Source organism: Pelodiscus sinensis, chromosome 3, assembly GCF_049634645.1.
Source record: "Pelodiscus sinensis isolate JC-2024 chromosome 3, ASM4963464v1, whole genome shotgun sequence".
In the NCBI taxonomy this organism is placed as follows: Eukaryota; Metazoa; Chordata; order Testudines; family Trionychidae; genus Pelodiscus; species Pelodiscus sinensis.
Window position 1 is genome coordinate 76,616,693 of NC_134713.1, and position 23,978 is coordinate 76,640,670.

A 23,978-nucleotide genomic window follows, 5' to 3' on the forward strand; every position below is an offset into this window, starting at 1 on the left:
ATTCATATTTAATTAAATATCCTTTAATAGGTATATCCCTCTGTAGAAAAGTATGTATGCTTGATTTCTCTTTATTTGCACTGTGTCCGTGCTTATAAAAATGTATTGCAGAATTCTACAGTAGTGATCTAAAACTTTGCAATAGCACTATTAGAAGAGGCAGGACCAGATCCTTAACAGGTGTAAATCACGGAAGTCAACGGAGTTAGGTTGACATACCTGAGTTGAGGTCTGGTCCACAGTAATTTGGACCATTATGGTAAATGACTGAAGTGTTTTTATAAGGGATTGGGAGCAGGAAACAACTCAGGTTTCCCAAGTACAGCAAGCGTGCGATAGCATTTGGAGTTAGCAGGCAGCTTCCAAATACAATAAGAAAGTGTTATTGTATTAAGGCCTGTCTCTGCAAACTCTTGTTCCAGAGCATGGTGAGTAGTCCCTAAATGGGAACTAGCCCTGTGGGGTTGATTCACTAGCACTATCCAGAATAGCTACTGCTAAGACTCAGTAATGAAGGTTTGCAGAATCAGGCCATTAGTGACTAAAAAGATTAAATCATGAAAATAAGACTGCCCTTCTTGGTCCCACTTCAGAAGCTGGAAAAGTTTCCCCACCCAGTAAGGTCACCCTCTCCAAGCAATATTGCCGAGTGGTAAGCTGCCAGGAACAAAGCCAAAATGTTCAATATGAAAATGGTGTAGAAAAAGCTATGTGCTTACTGTTACAGAATCCATCACTGGAAGAGGCAGATTATAATTCTGAATGAACAGGTTTAATTACAACAAATGGTCTGGTAGCACTTTTAAAGACTAACAAAACATGTAGATGGTATCATGAGCTTTCGTGGGCACAGCCCACTTCTTCAGATGACCATTCGAGTTACAACCATTCGCATTTACGACCGATTCGGTCGTAAAAGCGGTCCCCAAGTTACGAACGTGATCCGCGCTTACAAACAGTGCGGTAGCCATGTAATTCAATGGGGTCCAAGTTACGAACACTTCGAGTTACGGCCAAGTGTTTGGTCCTGTAACCTGGGGAGAGACTGTACATGTTTTGTTAGTCTTTAAAGTGCTACCAGACTATTTATTGTTTTTTAAGTTTTTCCTGTTACAGATTAACTCGGCTACCCCTCTGAAGGTTTAATTACCTTAAACATATAGGTTTTAGTCTCCTTTACATATGCATTTGCCAATAACTGACCATAATTAAACTATCAGACTGTTGCATTGCTTTGCTCCTTCTTGGTTTGATTTGCTACTTCTTAATTTTTCCTTGTATTCCTCCCTCATGTATTAACACTCCCCTCCCCCCAACTCCCTCTCTTTCTCTCTCTGCTGGGTATCACTTTGGCTCCTTTCATTTTGCTAAGAGGTCATTGCAAAATAGCTCACACTTGGCACCAGAAATGCTACTGCGAGAGAGGTGAGCAACGTCTCAGACCAATTCTGCCCCCTTCAGTGACCCCCTTAATTCTGGGCTAGATTTCTCTCAGCCTGGAGCCTACTGCAGGGGCTCCAGGTGCAGAAACTTGCCCCAGGAGAGGTCCAGTGCAGAAAACATCTCTGGACACTGGGGGATTCATAGATTCAGTGCACATCCTCCATAGCCACTTTTGACAGAGTTACTGCAGAATTTTGGCCACAAGCGAGAGCTGCCTTCCTATATGGGAAAAACACCAGGGAGGGAGGGCACTGCTCTCCCTGTGATGGAGATAGGGGCATAGACTGGCTTAGGGATTTATCTCTCCCATAGCTGTTCAGGCAAATTTGGCATAGTAAGTTTAAGTCAATCCCCAAACCCTGATGGCCACTTTAAATATAACGGGGAAAGAGATAGCTCTGTCCTCATTTCCTTTTCCTCCTTCTGCTAATTGTACCTCCCTGCTACAACTCCAGTGTCATGGCTAAGATTAGTTGATTTCTAAAGCAATGATTTCAGGTGCTTGTTGGGCCTGTCAATGACATTAAGTGCTTCAAAGTAAATTATGCTTCACAGAAAGATTTAACACACAGGAAGATATGCCTAAGGTTAATGGACTAATCACTTGTTTCTCACCTCTGGGGTCTCTATGCTAATCCAGCATAGATCTGAAGGTTGAGAAATGGCAGGGATATATATATTTCAAAGGCCTAATTGAATTGAGTTGTGCTATAGCCTCACCCAAGTTCTTAGACTTATTGCATCTTTTACAATTAAACCGACTAAGTACATACAATCGGCGCTGGGTGCTTCACAATGGAGGGTGTGGAAAATTTTAGAGCCCATTCAGTCAAGTCTCTTTAGTCACCAGTACTGTAGGACTATGGCACCATGCAGAACCCTACAGCACAGGTCCCCTTGAGAGGCCAGTGCACCAGGCCCCATGCTGTGTAAGACAATATAATGTCAGAATTCGCTCCATTTGCAACATCCAAACCAAACCAAAACCCTTCCCTGATGCTTTTGTACTAGGCAGACTTGTAACTTTAATTCCTCAACATTCTTCTTTTGGGAACAGGGGTGAGGAATAGCAGGGAAGTCTGCACCTGCTTCTGGGATCTCCTCTCACATTCACACACGCTTTACATCATCCACCCTTCTCAAAACCTCCTGTCATGGCAACTTTCTTTTAATCTGCAGATGGCTAAATGAGATTGTGTTGTTGCAATTGCTCATTTAGTTCATCCTTTTGCAAAATGGTTACCAGGAGAGCCATGTCTGTAATGGTTGAAGAATCTAAGTTAGCACCTTACTGGCCAGAATTTCATTTAAAGATAGTTTTGGAGCTAGTAAAGATACGGCCAGAAGCTCCCAGCCCAGAGAATTAGCTATGAAATGACACAAGCCATTGCGTCCCTCCATGGGCTTGGAGAGCAATTCCTCCACACATTACTCTCAGCCGCTGCTGGCACAGAGAGCTAGTGGATGGGTCTAGTAGCCAAACTCTTCTCTCTCTCTTGGAAAGGTGGAGCACGAATCACCTGGTTGGACCTGGAAGTTCTTTTTAATATAGAGCTAAATTCCAGCACTTATGTGCTAACACCAGCTGTGTCTTGTAAACCCGAGCACAAGCATCTCCCTCTGCGGCCAATGGGCACTGAGGATGATACTTGCCTCATAGGATAAGCTTTCACTTAGTAAAGTCAATGTCTGGTAGCCTTAGCTCAAATAGACTGGTTATGTCATGGACCACCTCTTACGTACATGTTTTCTGAAAAGCTCCACATGTGGGCCCAATGCTTGAGGATCGGCATCCTTCACAAACCAAATCACATCATCAACAGTCCAGGTCGAAGGATTCTTGCTTGATGGCTGAGCTGTATCTTGTCTCTCCAGAGAAGGACTTGAGGCTATTGATAGAAAAAGCCCATCATAGCATATTACAACTTAATACCCGTTAACTTGTTTTCAGAGAACTCTGGAGCATGACTGCTTTATGGGACTGCTACAATGTTGGATGTTGGGCTGGTATGGTGTGTGGTGTGTTTGGGGAGACTCAATCCCAGCTGGTGAACTGTGTTAAAAACCATGAAATGCTCAGTCTCCTGCTGGGGATGGAAAAATGTGCCAGCTGCCACACTCCGCACAGAACAGCCAGGTCTGCCTGATCTGCAGACAGCAGGGATATTGGCTCAAGAAAGCACCACCCTCCCACCTGGAGATAAAACACCACAGCGCTAAACAAAGGAATTAGCTGCTCAGTGCAAAGGCTGGAGGCTGAAATGGGGATTTAGCAAATTGTTTGCTCTTAGCATTCTGATATTTTAACTTATCCTGCAGCCAAAAGGAGCATTTCTATTTGCTATCCTCCTAATCTCAGGCTCTCGTGAAGATGAAGGTCCCCAGTGATTGCTTATTTGGAGAGCTTCTAAAATGTGCAAAGATGAACGCTGCACATGTGACTTCTTAATGGTATAAGCCCAGGATGATTTAAGGTCACTTCAGCCAGTTCCAGCTTTAAATCAAGGCAATAAAGGCACATTGGAATGAAAGTGCATTTATGTTTTTATTCCTTGTCTCTGCAGAATTATAAATCTCAGTCACCACATGTATGCAGCCTGCCCCCCTCACTCCCCACCCTCACTCATGCTGCTGCACTATTTCAAAAGCTATGTGATTACATTAGCTCACAGAAAACCTGTTTACATTTGTTTATAGCTACCCAAAGCAAACTTCACATTCACTGGAGGAAGCCTGCAGACGTAAAATGTTAGTTGCCAAAACTGGCTCTTCTCGCTTTGTTAGAACACAATTTTTAATGAGTCGAGTATGAACAGTCAGAGATCAGGCACAACAGAAAAAGAACAGAGCAGGCAGGGGAAGATCAGAAATACCTAACGAGTTGAAAAACGATTGAGTAGAGAAGCTCCGAATAGTCATGAGGGGAATCAGAGAGTCTCAAAGCAGCTGATTAGAGAAGATCTAAGATATCCAAAGTAACACTGAGCTTGGAAAAAATGTATCAGCTCTGTAAAAATCCCATGGACCCGTGAGAGCACTATAATACGTGAGCAAATGGAATGGGTTGGATCAGCGGCTCGTGTAAGTTGGTGTCCCAAGGACTTCAATGGAGCTTTGCTGATTTGCACCATTGGAGGATCTGCCCCTACAAGCTAGATCCCTGCATAATGTCCATGATGTTCATAGTGGTATTTTTTTGCCACTCTAAGTAGCTGATATAATTAGGTATATTTTTGAAGCTATGAAGGTATATTTCTCCAATACGCAGCAATCCTATGAATGTGAAAATCTGATTGATGGGGCTTCATACTGGGATTTGATGTAAATATCATGATCATTATATTCTCACTAGCACATTTTTGCTCATTTGCCCGCTGCGCTCCCCAGCCAGAGTGAGAAATGCAGAAAACTCTGCACATTGCCCTGGTACCCTGATGAAGGGAAACAGTCACAAATGTACCTGCACAAATCTGGGGGAGGAGGGAGTTTCAGTCCCCCCTCCTTGCTCTACCTACAGGGCACCTAAAGGGTGGGAGACTCGGGGCTGAGACAGTCCCAGATGGGGGGGAATAGCCCCCCTTTCATCTACATGATGATTCTGTCGCTTTTCTGTTTGGTTTTAAGAGAAGCAATCCCATTCCAGGTGCATCCTATTTTTCTGGCACAACCAACCCCTTTCCTTGCTTTCAGTTACGATAAGAGGAAGCTGCATACCAAATTTGGTGCTTCTAGGTCTTACCATTTAGGAGGCATTCTTGAACATACATGCAAACACACGAACAAACAGACAGAAAGAGAAACTCTCTCAAATATATAGTAGATTTACTAGGTCACCTTTTTGGATACACAGGACAAAGAGTAGCTGCAGGTCCTCTAATTAGACTGCTAGTGTTCATGCTCATATGGAATCATGCAACTCAAGGTTCCACTAACAGAATAAATGCAATGCACATCTGGAATCTTTGGCACAAAGCAGTGAAGACAAAGCATGCCAAACGAACGGTACACTCTCTGCCAACCATCGGATGATCAGTAACATAGGATACGCTGTCAGGGACAAGCAAAAGACACAGGATGTGTCTTGGAGGCTGAATTTCAGCTAGACTGAAATAGGTTCTCATTATCTTAGCTGAAAGCATCATCATCATTTTCTACCTTGCTTGATCAAAAGAGAGCCTTGCTTTCAGTCTAATCAAGCCGTGTGTGGAGATGCCTAGAAACCGCCCATTGGCCATTCAAATGGAAGGTGATCAGCTTCCAGCCAAATCTGGCTAGAGAAAAAGGATGCTGAGGTGGAGGCACAGTGAGTCAGATGTATTTCAATGAATTTGAGAGGGAAGTTTCTACGCTGACACTATAATCTGTAGAAGACAATAACCTTGATACTGCTCCTGCAGGGTGATCTAGCCTCCCCTGTGCTGAATGAGTGTGAAAAGGAAAACCTCAGGAAATGTTCTGCTTCCTATTACATTGGTTGGTGTCAATATAAAGGAACCCCAGTACATTTACACCAGTGTACACGAGATCAGAGCGTGGCCCAGTGACTCATGGCTGATGCCATGAAAGTATAGAGGAGAACAGAAGGCCCACTGGGAACAGCAGGAAGCCTTTAACAGTATTAGCCATTTCTCTAATAAAAGGAAGGGGGAAGGTGGAGAAAAAAGAAAGTTGAAATGACAAGAGAATTTAATTCACCCCTGACAATGAAACAATCAATACGTTGAACCTAAGGTTTTAAAGATAAAATATAAATGACCCTTTTAAGGAGATCATATTGGTAGAACTCTTCAAGCGGATCTGAAAAGCCCCACCAGTTTAAAATCGCTCTTTCAAATTCCAATTCAGTAACAGAGCATTGATTTTAAAACAATTAACTGTTTTTCTTTTTTTCAAATATTAATATTTGAAATCCATTTCCCCCTGCACTTCTTGGCAACAACTCAAATCCAGGGTTCCATGTTTCTCTGACATGAGTTAGTTACATCACAGGTCCCCTCCAACAGATTATTTGCTGACACAATCTGTCCTGTTTTAGAACCAATTTAGCTCTATTTATTTTACAGGATTTATAACAGCAGTTCAGCCGCCTCATATAAGTGAGCATTAAAGTCACAGGTCCTTGTCGAATATGAGATACCATTAATTTGCACACAGTATCCTGAACTCTGGTCTTAGTAAGCAAGTAGAGGAAGATCTGTTTGCCATGTGTCTTAGAACATTTTTCAGGCTTTTTACTCTGGCCACATAGTCTATTGATCAAAAACCCCATAAACTTCTTCATTTACAAAAACTTTATTTCAGCAGGACTTTATTACAGAAAATACAAACTGTATGGTAGCCTCATTTTGCTGGATGAATCCTACATTATAAACAAAATTGTTGGATGGTTGTAGGATAAGCATTGTACTGTTTTGTGTCTGAAGGTACTTGCAATTAACACAGGGTTTAGATAAATGAAGAAGTCTCATATCTCCAGGGTATTTTATGCCATGCTGTCATCAGAATTAATCAAGATGTTAATGAATACTCAGATTACAAAGAGATGCGAACGCTCAGTATGAATAATTATTTTTAGAGATCATAATCTAGGTCAAATCTAATTTCCTGGTTTTGACAGGTGGCAAAAAAATTATCAGATTAATGGAATGGGATGTGTGATAGCTAGGCAATGAAGAGGAGGGAGAAGAAAGGGCTTCTCCATTCTTTCTAAACCTGGATGATGTGGAAGAAGAGGAATAGATCCTATTTAAATAACAGATTCTGATGCAAAATACATCAGAAACAGGGAAGAGTTGCTGCAGAAGAAAAGCAGAATGGTATGTGCCAAGGAGGCTTTCAGCAAGAATTCTGAGACTCATGGACAGCATCTAACACCTACTGATGTCAATGGAAAGACTCCTTGTAAGTACAGTGAGTTTTGGACAGGCTGGTGTGCACCATCTTGGGATGACCAAGCTTAAAGGTTCTCTGCCCCATTTGTCTTTATCTTGGACTCTAGTCTTCAGGGCTTCCTCCCAAGCCTGCAGTCACCTTGAAGAGGATGCTGAAGTAGTGTAAAGCCCAGTAACTAAATTGGTGGCAAATCATAGTAAAGGAACATAATGCAGAATCTGAGATAAAAATAGCAAAAGAAGAAAAGATAAATATTGTGCTCATTAAATACATACAAGGCAAACAAACAGGTCCAAGAGAAATTAGGAGTATTGACAGATAAGAGTGCAAAGTGAGTGATGGATGAACCTTAATATTCCTGCAGGCCTAAATGATTTCTTTGCCTCAGAGAAAAGGGGTGAGAGTGAAATCTTAAAAGCTTCTCTCTCATTGCCCTGGAGCAGATAATAAGGGAAAATAGATCTGCTGAAAGTAAACAAAACTAGCAGGCTCAGAATTCACAACAATATATCATGGAAACACTTTTAAAACTTCATTCTAGACTGGAGTAAAATCAAGGGCTGGATAACATACTTTAAAAAAGGGAAAAGACAGACTAGCAGGAGCACGGAACCATCAAACACACAGGACAGAGAAACCATCTAAAAGGAACAGTCCAGTTTAGGAAGGCACAGTCAGCAAAGATCCATGAAAAGCGTGCTCATGCTTGACATTGCTGTTCAAATTATACACCTCAGTGGTTCCTAGCTACCACTGTATATCCCCAGTACTGGTGCTTTTAGACCCTTGTAACTGGTAATATAAGCTCCTGGTCCCCACCTTGATGAAACTATGTACTAGGCCCTGGATTTAGCTGCTCACACCTTAATCTGCAATGGAGCAATAGCTGTTCCATAGCTGGTATCATGATCACGGGAACAGTCTGAGCACCATTACGCCTAGTCTACACTACCGGGGGCTGTCAATCTAAGTTACACAAATTTGGCTATGTGAATAACATAGCTGAAGTCGATGTACTTAGATCTACTTACGCGGTGCTCTCCCTTCGACTCTCTTTACTCTTCTCATTCTGGTGGAGTTCTGAAGTTGACTGCAGAGTGCTTGGCAGTCGATTTATCATGTCTATATGTGATAAATTGACCCATGGTGGATCAATTTCTGCCCATCAATCCGATGGGTAGTGAAGACATGCCCTTGGAGAGCATGTGAGTGGCATGTAGTCAGCCTTTGGCCATATTGATTTAGAAAATCTGGAAGCATGTCAGAGACAGAAAAAACTACTGAAATTAGAAAGCCTGGTGAAGAGGGAAACTGGCAGATTTGCCTACGGACTTAAAGCTCTAGAAAGAAGGAGGATTTCCCAGGGTTACAGCAGAATAATACCACAAGCATCCTTGGCAGATGCTGAAGCACAATGACCTAAGATAAGGCAGAAACCCATGGCAGGTGGCAATGTGGAAACACCTCTTAAAGACACACTCTGGAGATTTTTTTAGTGTAATTGTAGTAGCCACCAGCCTCCCATTTACCAGATTCCATCATGGGAACTTTGAGGCTGAAACCTATGCATTGCACTTGAAAAATGGGTTCTACTATACATCAGTATATATAGTCTGAAAGATGTAGTTTTTTAAAAATATATGTGTCCTCTACAGTAATGGTGCATGATCTTTTACAAAAAGATAAGTGAATAAGGAGGAAGATTGCCTTGAGGCTTTAAAAAAAGTCTTTCTAAATTTGTTCCCCTTTTAATGCCTCCTCGGTTTAATGAGCCCTTCTTGTTGCTGCATTGTAAGTATGCCAATTGAGAGGGATAAGTACAGATTCCAGCATGCAGCAATTGCTCATCTGTGTTTGCTTATGACTGAGCAGCATGTAAACTAGTTCTAGAGAGAAGAAAATACAAAGCAGCAGCCTAGTCATATGGCAGCTGAGTGTGTTGCAAAGGCAATAAATACATGACACTCCTGCTATATTGAAACCAGCTCAGAAAAATATGTTATTAACGAAGTCTAGTAGTATCAGGGAAGGTTAATGCAGCAAGTTAGTAGAAAGATCTGATCAGTGTGAACAAACACACAACGTTTAAGGAAATGTGCACAATACTTTTCCAACACTATGGTAAGAACTTCAGTGTTATTGTGGAGAAGTACCTCAGAAATTATGTGACCATAAGTATCTAGAGGAAAAACAAAACTGTGAATTGGAATGCTACTATTTCCCTAAATCTTTTGTAATAAAACCGTGACCACCTATGACTTTGTGGGTGTCTCTATGCTCCTCTCAAAACTTCTCAGTGATTCTGGGTAGCAGAATTCAGATTTCCACCCCAAAAAGCATCAACTTCTATCCCCAACTGAAGGAAAATCTCAGCTAGCAGTACAGAGTCTCTGACACACAGCTGAGCAGTTCTGATTAAATAGCTGGCATTGGTTCATATGCACAATAGTCAGCTAATTTCTATAGTCCAGCATGTTAGAATTCCTGAGACATGCATGGAAACTAATATTCATATTGTTGTAGAGACTGTAAGCTGTTTGGGGGCAAAGTCTTTGTCTTCTTGTGTGTATAGACACTACATAGCAAATCTATATTATGCTGCAGATTAATTTGCCAATTTTTAGTTTCATGTACAAATGGCAAATATCAGCTACATGGAACCTTCATCCTTTGCCTTTTGGCTAAAATACCTATGCAGCCTACGGCTGGCCAAGCTTTGTTGGTCTTGCTGGCACATGTCACGTGAAAAAGTATCACATGATTTTGGCAGAGACTCATTATCTCCCTGTGGTAGCCAGAAGTTCTGCCAACTCTCCTCCAAAACAACCAAATGTCTCTAGTGTCTGGCCCTGATCTACTTTTTAAATGTTTTTCTCTCTCCTTCTCCCCTTGCTTTATTTAGTTCCTAACTTGCTACGGAAGATCTGGCTGTTCTTCTTAGCTAGACAGGTTCCAAAGGCAATGGGTCTTGTGAAAATTGTAATAAACTGCTTCCTGGGCAGCTAATGGTGTTGTCCAGACCCTGTACAGCATGGATACGTCTACACCGCAGAGAAAGATGGAAGCGGCCACTGTCGATCTTCCAGGGTTCAAATTAGTGGTTGAGTTAAGACAGCTAATTCAAATTGAGAGGGGCACTCCTGTTGATGCCAGTAACCCTGCTTCCTGCAGTGTAAACAGTGCCAAAAGCCGAGTTAAGCTACTTAGACTTCAGCTATGCAATTAACGTAGCTGAAGTTGTGTATCTTAATTCGATTTTGTCCCATAGTGGAGACATACCCCATGTGACTAAAGAGAACCCAATGGAAACTGATGGGATGCTGGAAATATGCTGCATAGATGCATAAACCTAGGTTGAGCACAAGAGAACTTTTAAGCATTTGAAGCTAGACTCCCAGAAAGGCAAAGATTCTACCGCAAGAGCCATTCCACCACCCATTAAAGTCAATGGAGGGGATCTCTTAAATGGGCACTCAAGTGGGCTCTAACTGAGTAGAACGATAAGATAGTGTTTGGGTCTGTGTCTACACTACAACAGAACTGAACTGGAAGGAGCAATTGGTGCTGCCAGAAGTGCAGGGGACTGGGCTAGATGGTCTCTTGAGGTCCCTTCAAGCTCTATGATTCTCTGATTGTTAGACACACCTCTACTAGCGTTTGTTTACTTAGCACAGCTAAAATAACAATGAAGATGCAGTGGCATGAGCTTTAGCACATGCTGTATGAGCATTGTGGGAACTCTGGGCAAACAGGCTCATTGACGGAGGGGGGCAAAAGGGGCATCTGTCTTGGGCCCCAGCAATTCAGAAGAGCCTGGAGCTCCCAGCAGCTCCCAGTAGCCACTGCTACTTCAGCAGAAGAGGCATCCATAGCCCCTGGCCCTTTAAATTGGGGGTTGGCTTGGAGAGGGGGCCACAGCACGAGCGGCTGTTAAACCCTAAAAGACACTACAGTTAAGAGCAATGGCCTACAGCTCAATGCAATGTAGCACACAAGAAATATGTTAGCGCTTAGTGTGGATTCATAAAGATTCACAGATCTGATGTTAATAATATTTTATTGACATCTGTAATTAGGAGGCAACCACACATCAATGCTCACAGCCAGTTAAGGCTTGCAAGGAACATATTATGCTTTTTTTGCTGTCCTTATAAGTTAATGCTAGACAAGGGGGTGAAAAGAAATAAGAAATGATCCTGCAAATACATCAAGGTGAAAAATACTAGAATGACAATTGGTCCCATTAATAAGGGAGGAAGGGAAAGAAATTAATGACTTAAAATTGCTGAGACACTGAATTCCTTTGTTAACTCTTTAAGGTGAAAAATATATAAATGGAGCTCGAATAATTAGAAAGGAAGGAAGACACTGTTAAAATGACACTTATGTAAAGAGAAACTAATAGAATACTTGGAAAAAGTGAACACAAATATGGAGGAAGAGAATTAGTTAACACTGAAACAGACAGTTATTTCTGAAAAATCATGGATAACTGGGAAGGTACTGAAAGGGAAAGAAGTAAATTAATTCTGATTTCCAAAAAAAGGAAAGAAGAACAATTCTAGTAATTACTGCACCATGACTGATCCTACACTGCAATCAGTACAAATCTCAAGGGATGCATTGAAAGATAGCAGTAAGCTATTTTTGTGTCCCTTTCCCCATTCTTCCCTGATTCTGTGACCATCTGTCTTCTGGAGAGGTCTCTACCTGGTCCTACAGGCCTCCTCTATTTTACCCCTGACTGGCTGCCTGTTTAACCCATCTATACACTGACATGGTCCCTAAGCCATCAGAGAATTCTTCACTGAGAGAATCGTCCAGTTGCCATCTGAAGATTTTTAAAGGCTGTTTTGTATAACCAGAGCAGTACAAAGCAGTGTTAATGGGGTCAAGGATCAGGCTACATAATCGTAAGCCCATGTAAAATACTGGCGCAAAAAATGAGATGTGGAAAAATCATTAAATATATAGGGTCCAGCCAACATCTATTGATTTAGCAGAAAAACTCTTATTAATTTTAATGGGAGCTTTAGAAGATAATGGAGCAATGAGCAGTAAGCAACCTGGGTTTATAAACAATACATTTTTCTCAACACACTTTCTGTGACAAAATTCAATATCATTCGAAGGTGAAGAGTGGCAGCAGGCTATAAAGTAGAGCTAGGAAATAACCCCTTTTGCTGAGATAGTTATTCATGCCTTTATTTTGCCAGTGTTGGGATCTGCATTGCACAGCACCATGTACACTTCTGGAACCACATAAATGATAGGTACCTAAATATGCTTGAACGCTATCAAATTTGGGGGATAAATAATAGTCATATTATTATTTATAGCCATAAAACCAATTACAGTAAAACTCCAATAGTCAGGCATCCAATAGTCCGGCACTCCTGATAGTCCGGCATCAAAATGGCAAGAGCCTAGTGAGTGAGCTTCGGCAAAAAATGAGTCACAAGGTAACAGTGGCAGCAGCTGAACTGAGCAAAAAGGGTAAAAAAGGCTTAAAAAAACCTAAAACATTACAGTATACTGTATACAGTATGTACAATAAAAAGGGTTAAGAACACTTTATAAACAGTATATAATGTATACAGTATATATATATATATATAACCAGTTTATAGTACCTCCTGATAGTACGGCATATCTGATAATCTGGCACCACCTAGGTCTCATAGGTTCCAGATTATCGGAAGTCTACTGTACTCCCGTTCGGTCACATGCATCATAGGTGCTGGAACTAGAGGTGCCGGGTGTGCTGCTATAGCACTCCTTGGCTTGAAGTGGTTTCTACAAGGCGTACAGCTTGATTCAACAACTCTGAGCACCCTCACTATACAAATTGTTCCAGCTCTCCTGATATGCATTACACAAAACAGATTTGAATTGACTAGCTAGAGTACCCCAAAACATGCGTGTTTTCAAATGGACACATTTTTCATCATTTATTTCTCCTTCTCCATAGTTTGTCATAGCTCCTCTAATCACTGTGATTCTGATCTGACCACTGGCTTTATCATTCCACAGCTCTTGCATGAAACACAGCTGGCATCACTGTGCATTATGGGGTGGGTAAAGTCTGTGGGATTGAGCCTCAGGAGAATAAAATGGCACACATTCTTAATATCAAGGCAGAATCAATTATATTATGTTACCACTTCTGTTTCCTTCAAGATAGGTTCCATTTCTAGTTGGGCTGGATGTCTGATGCCTCAAACCAGTAGATGATGGTCCCCCGGAGGACATCTGACCAGAACGATGACTGCAAGAGGAAGAGGAGCCTCCAGCAAGACGTCCATCTCCAGAGCTCTGTCTCATAGTATACAGGGAGCCCATACAATTAAAGGCAGAATCAGAAGGATCAACATTGTAGCGCTTCATGTTCACAGGGTCAACCAGGTAATCTTCAGGGATGACAGTTTCTGCTTGGTGGGAAGCCAGTAAGGAGAAATACAGATCAATGAAATGTAGGTAATTTCTATTCACACACTGAACATCTTTTTTAAAAAGTTATGTTGTGCACTTAGTTTAACTCTATTTACAATATCACACACAGCTAACTGCAATCGACTGGCCAGAGCCCTCAACAGGATGCTTGTGCTGAACCATAGCATGAATAAAGTAACTTTTATGCTGCTGGGAACTTCAAAAATAATTTCCTCAGCGACTGCTATACAGGCAGTCCCCGGGTTATGTACAAGATAGGGACTGTAGGTTTGTTCTTAAGTTGAATCTGTATGTAAGTCGGAACTGGCATCAGCCGCTGCTGAAACTGATCAGTTTCAACAGCCGCTGAATCTGGACACCAGTTCCACTTACATACAGATTCAAGGTAAGAACACCAGGCGTCCCCAAGTCAGCTGCTGCTGAAACTGATCAGCAGCTGATTCCAGGAAGCCCAGGGCAGAGCAACTCTGCCTCGGGCTTCCTGTAGTAAGCCGCTGGTCAGTTTCAGCAGCGGCTGACTTTGGGACGCCTGGGGCAGAGCAGCTCGGGTGCTGCTGGCTTGGTCCAGTAGCGCGGCCGCTCCTCGGAGCTACTGGACCAACCCAGCAGCACCCCAGCTGCTCTGCCCCAGGCATCCTGATTCAGCCACTGCTGAAACTGATCAGCAGCTGAATCAGGACGCCTGGGGCAGAGCAGCTGGGGTGCTGCCGGGTTGGTCCAGTAGCGCCAAGGAGCGGTGCTGCGGGACCAACTGGCAGTGCCCCACCTGCTCTACCACAGGCCCCCGGCTTTGCTCCACATCTCCCTGGTCTGCTGGGGGGGCACTAGCTGCCCCCCCCCCAGCAGACCAGGGAGACGTGGAGCAAAGCTGCGGAGGACCCGGGCCGAACCGTGGCGCTTCCAGATCAGCACCGCGGTCCGGCCCGGGTCCTCCGTGGCTTTGCTCAGCGTCTCCCTGGTCTGCAGACCAGGGAGACGCTGAGCAAAGCCACGGAGGACCTGGGCGGACCCGCGGCTTCCAGATCAGCTGAAAGTGCTGCGGGTCCGGCCCGGGTCCTCCGCCGCTCTGCTCAGCGTCTCCCTGGTCTGCAGACCAGGGAGACGCTGAACAGAGCGGCGGAGCACCCGGCCAGATCCGCGCCGCTTCCAGCTGATCTGCAGACCAGGGAGACGCTGAACAAAGCGGCGGAGCACCCGGCTGGACCCGCGCCGCTTCCAGATCAGCTGAACAAAGACGCTTCCAGAGATGCTTCCAGAGACGCTGAACAAAGCGGCGGAGCACCCGGCAGGACCCGCGCCGCTTCCAGCTGATCTGGAAGCGGCCGCGGGTCCGGCCCCCGGTGCTCCGCCGCTTTGCTCCCGTCTCCCTGGTCTGCTGGCGGAGCCAGCAGACCAGGGAGACGGGGAGCAGCTTTTCTTGCCCCGGAGAAGGCGGGCGGCGGGACCAGGCATCCCGCTGCTCTAGTTCTCCGGGGCGAGAAATCCCCGTTCGTAACTGCGGATCCGACATAAGTCGGATCCGCGTAACTTGGGGACTGCCTGTACAGACAGCTGAATGCATCTGTTAAAAGAAGTGACAATGGGAAATGAGACAAATTCATACCCGAAGAAATACTATTGTACCTCGGGGACTATATAATAACGTGAACACCACCAAAATCATTGGATTTACAGCAGATTTGAGTGTGACAGTATGATTCAGTTGTGTTAGCTTTGCATTGGAGTAATAGTTCTTCAGAATCGGGGGCACTTACTGTTAAATTTGAAAGGGCGGGAGCATGTTCCTGATGGGCTGAGAGGCATAGTACTCATTTGCCTAATGGTGCTATATGAATAACAGAGTTTTCGGGATTATATATCCTTCATTCCCTTGCATTTAGAGCATGAAGGTCAGAAGGAAGAGAAGGACAATGGGGCATGGAATTTATTGGGTAAAAACTCCTGTCAGCCAATGAGAGAGAGTAAAGATAATAAACCAAAATGTTCTGGCTGCAATTACTAAAATTAATCAGGAAATATAATCGGCTCCAGACATACATCAGGTCTGATATTCCCCAAGGGAAAGAAAGACTAGATAATTCATGAGCACTCCTAAGTTTGATTACCAGCAGAGAGAGATAATTGAGCTTTCCACTTTCTAAATACATTTCAGGTGCAAACATGAAAGCAAGCAATACAGCCACTTAGAAGTTTTTGCCCGATTGTGCCCCTTCCCTGTTTTGTAAATCTGTTCTTTTCTGAAATAACTACCCTGAATGTTTTTCTCCCTTACTACGTAGCCATCAGTTTATATTATTATATTATTATTTATATAGTCCTATTGGTGTGCATGACACTTTGCATATACAATAGGCAGGACTGCAGATACCATTTATTATTAAGTTTGCCTGACAATTTCCATTTTAGGGCCCTAAAGAAAAAAGTACATCATATTTCAGTATGGAGGAGCCAGGAAGGGGCATTGGAACTGGCAAGGAGAAGAGATGGGTGGTGGGAAGAGACTGAGACTTGGACAAGGAGACTGAAGTGGAAGATTAGGACTGGCCGAGCAAGGGAAGTGGGATGAGAAGCCCAAGGAGTGGAGCATGGGTCTAGAACAGGAAGCCAGAAGTGCGGAAGAGACAAGATGCAACAGGGAGAGGCAGGAGTGGATGGAGTAGTAGGAGTTTGATTTGGGAAGGACAGTGGCATAAATGCATAGCATGGTTGGTATTGTGTGTATATAGGGGTACTGGTAGTACTCCCTGATACTTAGGTTGCTTAACACTTTCTAGTCTATACAATTCTTAAGGCTTTTATTCAGGAACCTCTATTACTTTCATGGTTTGAAGCAAGCCTTTAAGTATGGCTGAGAGAAAGCCCTGGGACTGGTCCAGGGCCTTTACTTTTCCCCATGAAATTACACTGAGATAAAAACTATTAAAAATTTCCAGTTCTCTTTTTTCCGCTTGCATTCCCTCAGGAACATTTTGCAAGCATGGCAAAATAATAACAGAACTGGAACAGGCCATATCATCCCCAAAGCAGCAGCAATAGCACCACCAGCAAGATCTGTGAGCTGCTAGCAATGGAGAGGAAGGACAACTAGGCTTTGTTCCTTCCCTGCAGCAGCTTACATGTACCTCGGCAGCCCGTTCTGGTTTTCTACTAGATAGGTACTCTACTGGATCAGAATCCCCCCAGCTCCTGAACAGGGAGAGTGGAGCAGGGGAAAGAGAGAAACTGTGACTGGGCCTCCCCCAGCACACAGTGATGGTAGCTATTCCTCTCTGGGATATCAGCCTTCGCTCCTGCTGCCAGGTAACATATTTAGTTCTACAGGTCAAGCAGTAAAGTCTGTGTGTACTACAACACTAAAGCTGCAGGATTCAAACCCTGCAGTTGAGGCACGATGAGGGGCTTGTTACTGTTGTAAGAATTTTTTTTATTTTCCTTTTTTTAAAAGGAAATCACATCTAAAACCTGCATTAGAAGAATGTCACTTAAGCTGTCAAGTCAAATACATGAATGTTCAGAAGAAACCAGACTTATGTTGGCAGCAGCAATCTTAATTCCTCCTTGTACATGCATTACGACACAGTGTTTAATTATTTGCTCATATGCTGTTTTTTACCTGTCTTGTCAGTGTACAGGCTGATCACCAAAAGGAGGTAGATATCAAGTTGGTTGGTTATATGTACATATGGTACATCATTATAGATTAGGTTCACGTGTCCTGCTGGTGCTTCTTGCTATGAATTTCTGGGCTTGATTTTCATATCACACTGATACAAATCACGCATAACTCCTTTGAATTCAATAGAATTGCACTGGTGTAAAACTAGAGCATGATGGAGTAAAATTTCTCCACTCTGCAAGGGATACCAAAATGCTATAACAGTTGAACTAACTATCTCAGAATCTTCCTATTAAACCAAAGAAAATCCAATCAAGCCTTTTCCTTCAAAGGAATTTAATTACTGAGTAGAACACCAGCAACAAACGTCTTTTATACATAAAGGGGATAGCTCTTCCTTCAATATCCCACCACAGCTTTCTGCAATAACCCACTAGTACCACGTGAAATAATTATGCCTCTTGTGAATCATTACATCTTTATTCCAGGAAAAAATGGTATTTTAATATGATTACTACCTGAAGAAGATACAAAAGAATGAACTGCATATTAAAAGAGTCTTGCTGAACAAACTAAATCCCAGGCCCTTGCATAGGCTGCTTCCAGACAGAAACTAAAACTTGAAAAGTATAGGGGTAGGAATCAGATTTGATAAAAGGTGATGCCACAGATGGGCACATAGTTATTTAACTATCAGGCCAAACTATTAGCGCCATCTGTGTACCTAAGTGGTTGGTTTGTTGTATGTTTTAATTGTCTAAGTGCATCCTAGAATTATGAGGGAAGAATTACACGTCTCTAAGACGCTGAAGGTAATTGTTAGGACAACTTACTTCTATTATAGATGAGATGCAATGTATTCACTACAGTGGATAAGCCCCCTGGGGGCTGCTCTGTCAGAATATTATCATCCAACATTGCATTGTCTTGTCAAACTCTATTTTGTTTCATAGTAAATATGTGCTGGCTACAGGAGACACGCTTTGGTAAACACATAAATAGTTGAAGGCATTCTGAGCAGAGGTTTGTCTTGTGTCTCCTGATTACACAGCGGTCTTTGCTGGAGCCACAGAGCAGACCTTTGTAGAAGCTGACTCTTCCACCTCTCTGAAGAGCTGCGGTGGTCTGCTTGCCTCGTTCATAGCTCCTGCAGCACTGAGCTTTGTCTGAAGTCACAGCTGCCACGCTCCTCTCTGCCTGCCCATCAGGGCCAGGGCATGGAGGAATGCTCTTTTCCAAGGTTACAAACATATGCATTGGTGGTACTCTGGTCTCATTTGCCTGAACAGGGGTGTGAGCCCCCCCGCCCTCACTTTCCCTTGCTCAGCTCACCTGGGTCTTGGGTCCAGAAATGTCAGAGTGCAATTTCTGGTGCACACTCCCAGTCTGAGGGAGGGCAAGGGGAGCTAGTGGGCGGGGAAGAGCTACCAGATCTTGGGGAAGAGGAGCTCCACAACGCAGGAGAAGCTTTACCTTCAGCATAGGTAGCATCTTCTCTAAGTGCCACTGCAACACCATCAGTGTAGACAAACCCTGAGTTACTGAAGCTAGCAAACAGGTGCTTCTTTATTTTTCCTGGCCAGCAAGAGGGAGTTCTCTCTCTGTATAATAGAATAATACTAATTGCACTTCCTTTATCTCTTCCCTATTTATTTGGTGAGCTATTTCTCTCTGGGGACGTCTACACAGCAGGGCTAAAGTCGAACTAAGCTACACAGCTTCAGCTGCGTCAACTGCATAGCTTAAGTTGAAATAGCTTAATTTGGCTTTTGGCGCTGTCTATACAGCAGGAAGTCGAAGAAAGAACACTCTTCCTTAAATTTCCCTTACTCCTTGTGAAATGAGTCGGAGTAAAAATTCCTCCAGATTGACATTATTTCAAAAGAAAGGCTTGTAGTATAGACATGCACTATGTTATTTTGGAATAATGCTGCTGCATAGACATACCCTCTTTGACTATGTCTCCACTTGCCATGCTAGAGATCGATTTTCTGGCATTCGATTTAATGGGTCCAGTTAAGGCAGGGGTGGGCAATAATTTTTGCCCAGGGGTCACTTCAAATATTTTTGAAGTAGCCCCGGGTCACCCTGTGGTCGGGGCCTAAACAGGACGGGCAGGACTAAACAGGAAGGGCAGACCATGATTGGTCTGGGGATGGGAGAGCCCCTTTGCCCCCCCCTTCCCTCTAGGCACCCGTGCCCTGGAAGAGGCTTGGCATGCTCCCCCCCCCCCCAAGGCCAATCAGGGCCTGGGGGCAGGGGAGCACAGGAAGCCTCTTCCCGCCCTGTGAGGAGCATGTGGCACTCTGAAGTGCTCTGGGCTACCCGGAGGGCTGAAGCAGGGCGAAGGAAGCTTCATACAGCTCCCCTGCCCCTAGGCCCTGATTGGCCTGGGGGTGGGGGAGCATGCAAAGCGTCCTCCGCTCTCCGTCCCACCCCGCAAGCAGCGCATAGCGCTTCAAAGTGCCATGTGCTCCTGGCAGGGCGGGAGGAGGCTTCATGCGCTCCCCTGTCCCCAAAGCCATAATTGGCTTGGGGGCAGGAGAGCAGCAGGGCCTCCGCAGGCTGGATCCACCTGCTAAATTGAATGCTGAGGGCGGCTCTGGTCGGCATCAGTACTCCTTGCAGTTGTGAGGAGTAAGGGAAGCCAATGGGAGTGTTTATTCCTGTTGGCCTCCCTCTGTGAAGACAGCACCAAACTTAGCTTAAGGTAAGCCAATTCCAGCTATGTATTTTACACAGCTGGAGTTGCGTACCTTAACCCGACCGTCCAGGTCTTTATTTAAATTTGTCTACACAGGGCCAAATTTAAATATAAAGCGCTATTCCAAAACATCCCTTAACCCTCATGGAACAAGGATTACAGAGATGCCAGAATAGCACGCTCATTATTTTGAAATCTATTTCAAAATTACAGGCTGCTTTAAAGATGTGGGATACTTCTGGTATCCCAAAATAGCTCCGCTGGGTAGATGTAGCCTATATGTACAGCATTTAGACAAGGGGGCTCTAATTTCAGTTGGAGCATCTAGGTACTACCGAAATTCAAATAATATATTTTAGAGCATACATTTAGAAATGTAATCCCCTCATGAAATTATACATTTAACAGTGAAAGCGAACATAGAGCATGGAGGATAGAATCTGGACAGCCCTTCTTTCTCCAGGCAGATCAGTTTCATACTTCTTTTTAGGTTTCATCAAAAACTTCACTTACTTCTGTCGGGCCCTTTGTATACACCTTGCTCCCACTACCTCCTCAGCACTCAAAGGTTATCCTCTCCAGCCTGCTGGTTCAAAACTCCTTCTCTTACTGCTCCACCTACATCACCTATATAAATCCTTCCATTGCTTTTTTCTCTTACCACATCAGTTTCTCCTAAAACTCAAAGTCCTCCATAACCCTGTCATATATCCCTGGGTGTATTTTCTCCTCTTCCCTAAACTCTCCTTAATCACCTCTCCTTACTGCTTTCTTCATCTCTTTCCTTCTTCTCTACTTTGTACTGTTTTTCATGCTGCCTTCCCATGCCTGGAACAATCCCCCTCTTCTTTCCTGCCAAGAGCCCTTTCTTTCCTCCTGCAAATCCCCTTTAAACCACATTTCCTCCCAAAAGCATTCCTATTTTATTCTTTTCACCCTTAAATCTCTCTATGCTCTCCCTTTTCTGAACTCTCGTGTCTTGCTTTAGCTTGTCTATTTAAGGATCACATCTTGCACATGCACATGCTTAACCTTGCTCCTAGGAATATTTCCGCACTGGGATGACTCACATAAGGAAAGTTCATCTTGAGCCTAAGTGTTTGCAGGATTGTGGCCTTAGATTATACATTCCTATGAAGAGGAAGGCATCTATCTACTTCCCTGTGTGAACATTTATGTACCATGCATCACAACAGTGTCTTAATCAACTATCCTGGCCCATGCAGGCAGACAACTTTTATGTCAGGCAGTCAGATCCCCACTGACATTTGCAGGGCTCTGTGCCATGTCAGGGGTCCATCTGCATGGATCACATTGCAGGATCAGGGCCTATATTTGTAATGTGCTATTTAAATGTATTATTGTGTACCATTTTTTTAAAACTATAATTAGTAATACTGACTCTCCACTTCACAGCACGGCACAGAAAGCCCTCCACTCAGAGGAACTGTTACATCTCTGGATTATACGCTGCAGACATTATGCAAAAGATGCACCCTTCAGTAAAGAGACCACAGCAAGCAAGTCTGACAGCTACCTTGCACTAGATATAACGAGTTGTGTCTAGACTAGTCCATCACTAGCTGCCTCTCTGTCGCCACAACACCAGTTATTCAGCTACAAATTGCTTCGCCCCATATAGTAACGTTTGCCAAAAATTCCCAAGAGAGAATCTCAAAAGCAAACTCTTCCTCCATCCCCCTGTCAGTATTATAGGCTACACATTAAATTCCTGCCTGTCAAAGAGCTCCAGGGCCTTCAATCTGGTATATTTCATGCCGTATCGGATGTGCACATAGAACAGAAGGTACTTAAACCCACTCCCCTTAGAGGTTAATCGGAGACATAGATACTAGTTGCCTAAACAAGAGACTTCAACACACTGGTAGCTTCCCAGGACTGGTGTGTGTTTGTTTTTATTCCATGTGTAAAACTTATCAGTGACTTCTGTTCTGATACTGCTTTTCTTTACTGTCTCTTCATAACCTCTTGTTCCATGATCTGTACTGGTTTGTCATTTTATTTGCTCCCATTAAATTCCCCATTAACATTTTTTCCAGCTAATATAGATTTCTTCCTTTTTTTTAGCCTGGCTCCCATTGCTCATATCATTTAGTCCTGGGCTCAACCGTAGGGCCCTTTCCTGTATCTTTTAAAGTGCTACAATATTTTTTCTTATAATAGGCTGACCAGATGTGAACTCACTATTTTAAGCTGCATGATATCATATCTTCCTCTTTCCTGTCCTCTCCTGTTCTAGCCAAGACTTTGGTTAATCTGCTGGGGTTTTCTCATTACCCAGACATATTAAGAGGAACCAACCAGGGTTTCAAGGTCTCTTTCAAAAGCTCCCTACACAGCTTACATTCCTTTGTGTTGTACACTCACTGGGCTTGATACAGTCCCTATGTGAGAAAGGGACTTGCCCTGTGGAATGGAAAGGGATGTTTGAATCAACACCCACCCAGGCTTGATTGGCTGGAAGAACAGCAGCTTTCACTTGCAGTTGGGTTTCTACTTAAGGGCTGGAGGCAATTATCAAGATTTGTTGAATCAGATTCCTGGCCACACTCCTTCCTCAACCAGCATCATCCACTGAGGCTAGGCTAGTTGTTACAGGCTCCATGTCAGAGCAAGGGTTGTGGTTATTATGCACTGTGAGAGTTCCCTCTGGGTGGGAGGTCCATTGCCATATATTATCCTGGTGGAAGCCGTGTATTTGATATTTCGAAAGACTATAAAAGCACTTTATACATAATTCTGCCTGAGTGTAACACAGTGAAGTGCTTTCCCCTGCTTGCACCAAGGCTGAATTTGGTACTTAGTATTCATGAATAAAGTCCAAAGAAGAAGCAACAAAACTAACAAACACTGGTCTGCCATCCTGTTTGCAGACTCTGGGTTTCCTTGCTAACTTTCAGAAGGAAACTAAAGAGACTCAAGATCTGACACAGAAAAATTCTCATTCCTGTGTTTAGTGTTGAGAGAGTCTCTAGCTAGCTAAATATTCTGTTTCTTGCTATGAATGCATTCTCTCTCTTTCTTGACTGAAATCATTAGAGGTGCTGCCTAACCAAAACAGAACCTAATCTATACAGCTTTCCCATGATCCCCAGTGCCTATTGCTTTCTCACATTACAGTCATATGGTTTGACTAGAGAGATAAGTTCCACTATGTTGGTGTTGGAAACCACTTTTCAACACTAATTCCCCAGGGAACTCCCACATTGTGCTCAGGCCCTGGAGAGATGGAATGGGTGTGGAAATAGTGACATCTACATTCACTCTCTAACCAGGGGCTTTCTGTACAACAGAGGGTATCATTGTGAAAACGTGTTGCATTAACAAGGGATACAGGCACTGGCTCTCACACTTTACATGAGAAAAAAAGAGAATAGGGCATACACAAAGATCAAACAGAGGTGCATTATGGTCCCCTTTTATATACCATCATTTCATTTTAATCTACCCTGTTGGAAAAAAAAGAGACAGAGTAAATGATATCTTCTAACCAGGCATGCATTAGTTGTGAGCTGACAACCTTCATTTTAACCCAGACGCCGAAAGGCTCATGAACGAACATTTTCTGTGTCCATCAAACAGAATCACACATTTCTGTTTGAGCAAATTACTTCTTTATACCCCTACAGTTGTTTAATATTTCATGTGTCTATCTGGGGATGACAATGAATTGGGGTTTTCCAACTCTGATTTACATTATGGTGACAGCACCCCCCATTCTTTTCAGCTCCATCCCCTCTCCAGACATACAACTCCATGAGAATATGCCACTCATGCAGTGGCATTTCCAGAATCTCAGCACCATAGTATTATGCACATATGTACCCTGTACACAGCCTGTGAAGAGAT

The 23,978-nt window shown here is 43.5% G+C and overlaps 1 protein-coding gene across 4 annotated transcripts in view; it reads right to left on the bottom strand.

Annotated features, from left to right (window-relative positions):
• SCML4 (Scm polycomb group protein like 4) overlaps positions 1 to 23,978 on the bottom strand; it is a 128,634-nt gene that overhangs the window by 18,191 nt on the left and 86,465 nt on the right. For all 4 annotated transcript variants that reach the window (XR_012902620.1, XM_014573691.3, XM_075923965.1 and 1 more), the window contains exons 6-7: positions 13,497 to 13,763; positions 3,187 to 3,332 (exon numbers count right to left, since the gene is read on the bottom strand). Coding sequence is in view for 3 of the 4 variants with exons in the window: in XM_014573691.3 (XP_014429177.1) it covers positions 3,187 to 3,332; positions 13,497 to 13,763 (413 nt within the window). In the remaining variant the exon portion in view is untranslated. The remainder of the gene's footprint in view (positions 1 to 3,186; positions 3,333 to 13,496; positions 13,764 to 23,978) is intronic.